Here is a 10,511-nt window from a genome sequence, read left to right on the forward strand (position 1 = left end):
TCATCAGAAGTGATCCACATACCTCTAATAGTTCCATTTGAATATCAAGTACAAGAAGGGAAGCACCAATAATGTTGCAAACTTCCTCATCCGACCACCAATCATCGCGTTAACAATTGTGCTTAACTCTTGTGGGCATGAGACTTCTGATTAGCCACTTCTCTACAAAAGCAACCCAAAATTCAGCCACACATACTAGACGTTCTTGGAGGGTCAGCAAGTTCTAGATTCTCACCTCTATGATGCTTGTTATGCCACCTAGGACACCTTTGTGTTCCTTCAAGTGAGCGTGCCAAGATGATTTTGGAAGCGCACTACAGTCGGGTCACTGGGAATTTTAGGGTTGAGAAAATAGTGGTAGTACTACAAAAGTATTTCTATTGGTCGAATCTTCGATAGGATGTCGAGAAGTATATCAGATCCTACACTACCTGCACCATTGCCAAACTGACCATCAAGAAGAAAGGCCTCTATACTCTGTTACCTACCCTTAGTCAACCTTGGGAGTCCATCTTCATGGATTACATGTCGGGCCTTCCTTCCACTAAGCATGGAAATGACTGTGTTTTTGTGGTCATCGACAGATTCTCGAAGATGGTCATCATGGCATCCTGCAAGAAGAATATCACAACAGAAGCCACTACTAAACTCTTCTTTGAATGAGTTTCAGTACACTTTGGGATCCCACAATCTATCATCTTAGATCGGGACAACAGTTTCCTCAGTACATTTTTGTCCAATCTATGGTCGATGCTGGACACCAAGCTCACTAAGTCCACAGCTTTCCATCCCCAAACTGATGGCCAAACAAAGGTCGTCAACAAGATGATCGTACACATTCTGCACATATACAATTCAAACCATCCATGCACATGGGACGAGAGCCTCCCCTATGTCCAGCGCACCTATAATCGGGCCCTCCATAGCTCGACTAGCCATAACCATTTTGAGGTGGACTTGGGATTCTAGCCACTATGTCCCATTGATGTGGCCATACCATTTGCACCTACTCAGGCAAATTCAGCTCATGTCCATTCCAAAGTCAATAAGGCAAACAACTTCATTGAGCACATTTTGCACATCCGCCAACATGTCCATGACATATCGGATAGAGCCAATGCTCAGCATCAGGTGCCACACAAGTTCTAGGTGGGCGACAAAGTTTAGCTACATTTGTAGAAGGAGCACCTCGTTGGGCCCCACCGCAAGCTTCACCCGCTTTGATATGGGCCATACACCATCACCAAGGTAGTAGGGGACAATTCCTTCGAGCTCAATATTCCACCATTACTTGGTCTACACCCAGTGTTCAATGTGGACCGCCTTCGGCCCTACTTCCCACCATTGTTGGACACATCCGACATTGCAAAACAACTCACACCAATAGAGTTAAACCCAAACTGCATGGAACAAGCCACAATTGATCGAATCATGGACACACCGATCAAGAACACCTGACAACGAAGGATCCAACTATATTGAGTTGTCAAAGCAGGCCAACTCCTTCACCAAGGCAAGTGGCTCACTAGGGACCAAGTTCAACAGAAGTTTCCTCATCTCGTGGAGGAACTCAATGCAATGGGGACCATTGCTTCCTAAGGGGAAGGAATGAACCAAGTGGATGTTGATGGCCACCCACCTATTCCACTTGGACCCCCACTAGTGTCTCTTTCATATTTTCAGTTTCCTTAATTGTAGCACAATTTACTATTTTTGGCAATTTTTCGGGTCTTGAACTTCCGAAGACGTTTTGAGGCCCTAAATGACATTTTTTAGGAAAAACCGAGGTCAATAGTGGTCATATATTAGTGTTGGTTGGTTGAAAGTTGTAGTCCTTGGATAGATATTTCTAACAAGGTATTATGCGCGTCAAACGGAGATCATATGCCAAAGTTATGACCCCAGGAAGTTGATGTACCAATTTACCCAAACGGGGCCCATAGTTTTGACGCTTCATCTCAATGTTAGGTTTTTTGGATGTGTGGGGTTTTCCATTCTTTCTCAATAATAAATAGGCCTCTGAGCCTCATTGTAACACAGTTCAGAGGCATGTAACCGCCACATCTCTTATAAGAGATAAGTTACCATCGACCGAGCTAGTTTTATTTCCTTTTTGTTTGTAAGCATATTTTAGTATTTGATATTAATGAAATGAAGTGTTATAATTTTTGTTGCATCTCTGTATTTATGGTTATATTTGTAGTTTTTTGCGTTCCTGTTTAAATCTAGATCACATGGCCATCGTGGTAGGCCTAGACCGCCTCCTTCTCCTACATTCAACTCCCCTTCCCTGCACAACACCCGCGCCCAAACCTCAGCTAGTGTTGCAATGGAGCAATATAGACGCAGTATCCCCGATGACATCCAAAGAGTTATTTCAAATATTGAAGACCAAGTTAGGGAAGCTCATAGATTTGCCCCTAATTCTCATGTGGAGGGGGAGACCAGAGATTGGATCCCTATTGTCGGCAATTCAATCAAGGCCAAGGCATGTGCCTACATACAGATTATTAATATATATTGACATGTAAAAACTCTTATGTGAAAGGTTCTCATTGACAAATCGCACTCTCAATAAGAACTTATTATCTATATGGTTGAACTCATGGAGAAAATGGACATTGTCAATGGAAAAATCAACCTGTTGTTCAGGCATGTCATTGGCACCAAACCCCCCACATCATATACTAGTGTTGATCACAAGCCACCTGATCAAACACACATCCTAGCAACGTGAAAGCACTCCAAGCTCAAACTTTGTTTTATATTTTGCCTTATAACAAGATTTTGCCTATTAGTATATGCACCACAATCTAAGTAATACTTTATTTTTATTTATAGTTTATGTTTTCACATTAGCAAATTAAAAAGCAGTGGGAACAACTTTAAACTTCTAAATTTATGCCATTAGTCTAGTTTCCACCAACAAACTAATGGAAGGTATTTATGATCTTATAACCAAAAAAATGTATTTTATATTCCCTCACCTTAAACATTATATTATTAATCTATAGAAAGAAAGAAATTATTTTAATGTCCACGACGCTAAAGATAGCCTAGGGGACAAATTGCTTTTTCATCTGCTTGATGTATTTGGGGCTTTTTTGTGAAGCTTCAAAATAAATGCTCCTAGCTTCTCGACAACCCTTTGCTAAATAAATTATCCCAAGAGCTCGCTGCCAACGTATTTGCATAACTTTCCCTGTTGTCTTTGAAGGCCTCACATTCTAAAATGAAATGTTTTCCTGTTTCCACTTTTTTGGAAGAACAAAAAATGCGTACTCTTTCCTCCCACACTTCCTTTGACCTTTTACAGTGCCCTCTTTTACAACAGAGTTGATGAGAATTAGTCCTTACTTAAACAATAAGAATTTCGAAAAATGATTTTAAACTTATTATTATTTATAAATAAAAAAAATAAATGCATCCAGAAAAATAATTCAATGTAGAGACTTAGACTTGAGAGAAAGAGCCCAATGGTAAGATTTATGTTTGCCCACTGCCACTTACATCGAAATATCAAAAATCCTTATCCTATCCACAATTTTTCATGACACGTGTACTGAATTTTTATTGCAACATCGATCTTAACTCTCTCGTCGCATAACATAACAGTGTTCTTCGGATTTCAATCGTTTTTGTTGCAGAGCCGAGCAAATGGATTCCGAAAATATTGTTCTCCCCTTGATTTCATCGTTGTACTCATCATCGTCATCTTTTCGCCATTCTCATCTCAGTCTGACTCCCACTTCAAATCTCGTCTGCAAGGAGCAACAGCCCAGAAGAAAATTTTCCATCACAGTACAGACCAAAAGTGCCCATCTTGTCCTCTTCAATGGCTTCCCTCGGAGCAGACGCCATTTTCGATTTGCAGTCGTCCAAGGGGCAGTGCAGACAGCTGAAGAAAACGACCAGATTTTACCCCATTCTCAGGTACTTAAGGATAATGGAGTAATTTCTAATAGACACCTTTTCAAAATGCTCAAATCTTCCAAGACTAGAACCCAAGCTGTAAAACTCTACCAAATTGCAAAGCGACAGCCGGAATTTCAACTGCATTCCAAGAACATGAAAATCCTAGCAAACTATTTCGTGGATTCAGAGAAGTGGTTTTCTCTGAGACAACTCGCAAAAGATATCGGGAACTATGGGCTTTTGCCGGAATTCGGAATTTTGAATAGGATTCTCATAGAGTCCGTCAAGTCACGTAAATTTGAAGTCGCAGAAGCATGGCTTGAGTTAATTGAGAACAATGAGGAGCACCGAGTTGCTGCTTATAATGTTCTGATGCGTGCTTATATGAAGAGACGTATGTATGACAGAACAATGTCTGTTTACAGAAGGATGATAATGAAGGGCGTGTTGCCAGACGTTGAGAGTTACTGTTTTGTAATGGCCGTTCTGAGGAAAGCAGGGGAGTTGGGGAGAGTTGTGGGTGTTTATAAGGAAATGAAAGAAAAGGGAATAAGACCCAATAGAGTTGCTTATAGTATCTTGGCAGATACCTTTGGGAAATGGGGGAGACCCTCTGAAGCATTGGCAGTTTTGAGGGAAATGCAGGAGGCAGGAATCAAACCTGATCGGATATTTTACAATTCTTTGATTCATGCATTTGCAGTGGCCAAGATGGTGGATAAAGCACAGGAGATATTTGAAGAGGCCCGTGTTGCTGGGTGCCTCAAGGATCCCATTGTATTCACTACTATGGTGCTAATGTATGTAGATTCAGGGCTTTGTGAACGGGCCTTTGAAGTTGTCAAACTGATGAAGGAAATGGATATTAAGGTTACAGATAGTGTATTATGTGCTATTGTCAATGGATATGCAAAAAAGAGAGATCCAGACGCCACTGTGAAAGTATTCAAACAATTGGTGTCTGTAGGATGTAGACCTGGGCAAGGAACTTATGCATCCATGATCAATGTGTATACCCAACTAGGAATGTATGCAACTGCAGAGTCTCTCTTGTGCGAGATGCAGATCAGAGGTTTCAAGAAATGTGTTGTGGCTTATTCCAATTTGATTGCTGTGTATGGGAAGCTTGGGAATGTGAATGCTGCATTGCGAGTGTTTCATAGCATGAAAGAGGCAGGGTGTGTCCCAAACGCATGGGTATACAATTCTCTGATTTATATGTATAGCAGAGTAGGGAATTTGGACCAAGTAGAGAAGCTGTTAAATGAAATGAGAGGCATGTGTATTGTTCCAAATAAGGTTACCTATACTTCTGTAATTCTAGGTCACAATAAGGTTGGCCAATTTGACAAAGCTATCAGATTATTTTATGAATACAGGAAAGATGGGGGTAATGTTGATCGGCCATTGGCTGGCATTATGGTAAATGCTTTCTCAAAATCTGATAGGCTTGATGAATTACTTCGGTTCTTAAAGGATATTCATGCTGCAGGGCTAGAATTAGATTTCCGGCTGCATCGTTCAGCATTGAATGCTTTGTTGGATTCAGGACTAAATGAGCAGGTAAGATGGTTTCTTAGGTCTTTTGGGCCTGAAAGAACAGCTTTGGCAATGAATTGACCACTCCAGACAAGATTCCATGGCTCTGTTATTTGGAACCTTCAAGGCTGAGAAATTGCAATTTGGGGCAGCTCAAATGGCTTATAATCAACCAAAACTATGTTAATTATTCAACAGTTAATTAGTTCAAGTGAAGATAATCTCAGCATTGGAAGTGAATGGTATGAATGGCATGCAGAATTTTTCTGAAGATGGCTGGATCTAACTTAGTTCGCCCTTCACAATGTTCCTTTTTCAAAAAAGAGAGCATAATTCAGGAGTGATTACAATCCGAGTTTCACATTCATCCACGGCAAAATGCAATTGCGCCCTCTATTGTTATTGTCAATAATCTTTGTTTAACTTTTTGACCTATATCGATCTTCGGGGGTCGCATCCATTAAGAAGCTGAGAGTTGTTGACAATTTCGATTATGTCATTTTCTAGTAAATAGTTTTTTTGGATGTATTACTGCAGCGATATATTCCCTCTTTCTGCAATGTTATGGCTTGAAGAAGGCTGACCTCCTAGAGTTGTAACGGTTAATTAAAAATGATTGCTATGAAGAATATGTATTCTTAGGGCCCTTTCCACTGCCTAGCATCCACAGGACCTCCTCCTTTGACCCAGATTTTAAATTAACCTGTCATGCTACGCACATGGTTTTCAACCGAGGTCATAAGACACATCTGTCTATCCCTATTTCCCATTCGGAATGCTAAACAGGTATGGAACTTTGCAGCCAGGTTTTCTGGTTTTCATTTCAGGAGTTATTTTTGGAACTTTTCTATTTTGGGCATCATGCCTTGTGCACTGTCATGGGTTTGTTGTTATCTATATTATGTTACAAGTTAACTTTTGTATTTTGATGTCATGTTTTATGGGCTGTTTTGGTTTGTTTTTGTTATTTATGCGATGTGATAGGTTGGATTTACAGTGGCACATCCCTCTGTTGTGGGATTTCATTCAGTATCAATATCCATTTTTTCAATTATGTGTATTTGTTGACAATTCTATTGACTGTATGTTGGAAATAATCCCACAGGCTTGATAATTATGAGATGCAGATGATTTAGAAAAACTTCACCATTCTGGAAATTGGCTTTGCGCTTCAAATCCCAGGGAAAAAATGAAAATAAAGGTCTTAAGAAAGTGACATCAGTTTGTTTCTCAGATGAAAAGTACATCTCCTGCCAGAAATATAGTAGGTAGTTATAATTTGCGCCTATTGACATTCTCTCTGCAAGTATAGTAATGGATGCCTGGAATTCTAGTATGGGATGCTCCTCCATTGCTTAGCATAGTTCCATGTTGAATTTTACATGCTTTAATAAATCAGGAAAGGCGGAAGTTTCATTCCTATAGGACCTTCAATACAGCTCTTACCTTAACGTTATGAAGTATACAAAGAGGTATGAATTAAGATGCAGCTTCTTGATAGTGGTTGATGTTTACGAAATTGATTGAACAATATTTCCATTTGGTTTTAAACATGGTCATTCAAACTGACAGTTTGAATTCAGATTTACGTGGATATAATATCCCTTTTGTATGAGAATTGCATATTCTGAAAAGAGAGGTTATTCTCGGAAAACCTCATGACAGACCATATAAAGTGGGCGAAGATATGAAGTTCTAGTGGTAGTGAATGAAATAGTGAGTACACTGTGTGTTATTGTTCTTCAGTTAAGAGGTAATGTCTGTACATTTTGAATGATGACATTTATTTCTAGTCCACCAATGATGTGAATGAAATAGTATGTACACTTTGTTATTGTTCTTCAGTTAAGAGGTGATGTCTGTGCATTTTGAATGATGGCTTGTATTTCTAGTCCACCAGTGATCAAGCATAAATTTTATGAGAGCTATCTTCAGGTGGAATTAAGGCTTTTAAGTTTTAGTTATTGCGCATGCAGACGAGATATGCAAGTTAGCTGATCACATATCCTGGAATAACATGCACCGAACTTACGTTTTCAGAAGCACATGCACACATTCTTAGTAAGTGCTATGTCACGAGAGATCATTTCCAAAGCATAGATTTTATGCCGGTGTGGCACCAATACTCTGTACTAGTTTTTTTGCATGTTTATTCTGTAATATGGATTATTTTGTGATCAATAAAAAGGGTTCTCCCTGGTTCTGTAATATTCCCCGTGTTAAGTCAGTTGGTTTAAATATAATATTATGTGGCTATCTTCGTCAGAGCCACCAACTTTATATATCTATATATATTCCAAGTTCGGCTGAGCCTAGGCTTGGGCCAGCCCTAATGTTGGATGGAAGAATGATCTGTCCAATTGTAAAATGTTGTCACCAGTATTGTGTGAGACTCAATCAGCCCTGGATGCTCTAAAGAACAGTTTTATTCCCCGAACTAGCTCCTACCTCAACCTCAACCTCTCCCATGAGCTTTGAACTTGTGACTTGATGGGACCAAAGCCAAGTTGTCATAAAGATAATAAAGAAATATATGTTGCTATAGTTGTCATAAAATTGGTAATTCAGTTTCAGTATTTCCTTCCAATAGGACAGTCTTGTGCATGTTCTATATTGTCTGCAATAAAAGTAAGTGAGGATTGAAGGCTAGGGAACAAGTTGTCAAGTGGATATTTGGACATCTGAGAAGAGTTATTTGTTAGAGTTACATGGAGACATTTAAGTATCCTTTGAAATAATTATTTAACCCAAAGAAAAGTTTACAAAATTAGAGGTTATTCAATGAACCACTAGTCACACAATTATGTAGGTTATATAGAATTAACTGTCAAAGGATAGAGATATAGAAACTAATTCAGTGCTTTACTGCCTAAAGGTTTCAATGATCACGCTTCAAAATTTTCTCACTAGTAAGCCATCCCTTTTTCAGAGCTGAAATTTGACAGTCCGTCAGTTGCTGTTTTGGACGTCCAGATAAAAGTACTTGTCAGCAGTGAAAGTCATTTTTAAATTTTCTTTTTGACAGGTAAGTTTATGTTTGCAACTAACTTGCTGGAACGGTAGACTAGTCATTGAAACTCACCTCATCATTTCAATATGCCAAGCAAACATAGAGATTTAAATAAAAGGAGAAAACAAATCTTTTTGGGTGATGTCAATCGATGGAGGCCAATGATGCTTCTGTGTTAAACACCCTTGGTTAGAAAAATATGAAAATCTTGCACATGTGGGCTGAATTGCAGACCCTTGGAAAGAAGGTCAATGACAACAACCCAACTCCTCAAAAATCCACAATGCTTTCTTCTAAATTTCTGTTCTTCCATTTAACCAAATACTTTGGATAATCTCCACCTTGGTTTGCTCACTAACCCTCTTTACAAGTATCCCTTCAACGTCTTCAGTTGGTCTAATTGATAGTTGTTCCTTCGACTTTGATATTATCGTCCTTTGCTCATGAAATTGCTGATTAGAGAACTAATTCATGACTAGTCAGTAATGATTCATATTATTTCAGTAACCATATAGATTTGCAATATTGAGTATAATACGAGTATGAGTAAGATTACTCGTAAATCGATTCCAAACACCAAAATTTTAGAAGTTAAATCTAGCTTTATAAGTATTACTAGAGATTTTCCTAAAATCTGGCACGGACCGTCTTTTTGTACTTAAGCTTATTATATATATGTGGCTCTGAAAAAACTATCTTTTCTTACTTAAGCTTATTATATATATGTGGCTCTGAAAAAACTATCTTTTCTTGGGTATGCCATTACCTTATCTCCTTCAAAAACTTTTTAGTCAGCTTATTATATATATGTCCCTCTGGAAAAACTATCTTTTCTTGGGTATGCCATTACCTTATCTCCTTCCAAAACTTTTTAGTCTCCTCAAATCTAACTTTTTTCTTTTAGTTATCATTACTGCGTTGTAGTTTCATTCTAACTTGTTTATGAATTATTTTCATACGTCGTTCAAAACTCTCAATCTCAATGCTCATTTTATTCCCTATTTCTAGGAACTTAACCAAATCAACCATGGCTTTCAAGAACTACTAGAAATTATTTGAAACATATCTCCATCAATGTATCTATTGACTGAGTTATTATAAGCCAATTCAGATCGAGCCAAAGCCAAATCCCATCGACCATGTTTATCTCTAATTAAACTTGTTTATAGGTTGCGAAGACTTTGGTTATACCACTTTTGTTTGACCATATGACTACAAATGACGTGCTGAGTTAGGCTTGAATCTAGAATTCATTTTCTTCCATAGGCTTTTTGTTTGTACCAAATATGTATACAGATGTAAACATGAAGCACAATTTTCAAAAAGATAATATATAGGGGTTTAAAACAATTAATATTTCCAAATATTCCAATATGTTTATTGCACTCAGTGGCACTGTGCTTTATAGCCGAATAGGAAGGACATGTTGTCTCATTCATTACATTAAAAAAATAAAATTTAAATAATTACATATGATATATGTGTGAGACAAAATCTTTAAAAAAAATAAACTAGCCTAAATCCATCATAAACCGAAACCTAGTAAGCATAATCTAAATCTAGTGAGCATTAAGAGATTAAATCTATTAGTGTGTAAATCTATTAATATAGGACATGGAATTTGATTAGAAAAAATTACACATTAAAATTTGATCCATCATGTTAGAAAATTATATATTACAGAGCAATGGAACACATAAAATATTGTGGAAACATAAACACAAAAAACACATAAAACAAGATAGACACAGATGTACATGGTTCACTCAATTTGGGCTACGTTAATGAAGAAACAGTCAGTCTTTTCTTTACATTATCCAGCAAAATGAAGAGATACAACCTACAGTAGATCCGTTGTAATTTCCTCTTCGCTTTCACACAGTCCCCTTTTCTTTTCTGACTCAAAATAATAATACACAGCGGCAATACAATTCCCTTATATAAACTGAGGGTTGTCTTCTAGGGAAAAAATGATGCAAGAGCATCCAACTAAAAGGCGGCAGCTAGAATTGACTTCTTCTGCTGAAGAGAAGAAGAGATTTGTGAA

At 37.9% G+C, this 10,511-nt stretch overlaps 1 protein-coding gene across 1 annotated transcript; it reads left to right on the forward strand.

Annotated features, from left to right (window-relative positions):
• The first annotated feature begins 3,587 nt into the window (after positions 1 to 3,587).
• Positions 3,588 to 6,383, forward strand: LOC149234032 (uncharacterized). The gene has a single exon (XM_089461091.1). It carries the CDS (start codon positions 3,658 to 3,660, stop codon positions 5,533 to 5,535), a length of 1,878 nt encoding a protein of 625 aa, XP_089317217.1. The 5' UTR covers positions 3,588 to 3,657; the 3' UTR covers positions 5,536 to 6,383.
• The last annotated feature ends 4,128 nt before the right edge of the window (positions 6,384 to 10,511 follow it).

Source organism: Pinus tabuliformis, chromosome 8 (assembly GCF_031772625.1).
Source record: "Pinus tabuliformis cultivar Carrire ecotype Pingquan chromosome 8, CPIR1, whole genome shotgun sequence".
NCBI lineage: Eukaryota > Viridiplantae > Streptophyta > Pinopsida > Pinales > Pinaceae > Pinus > Pinus tabuliformis.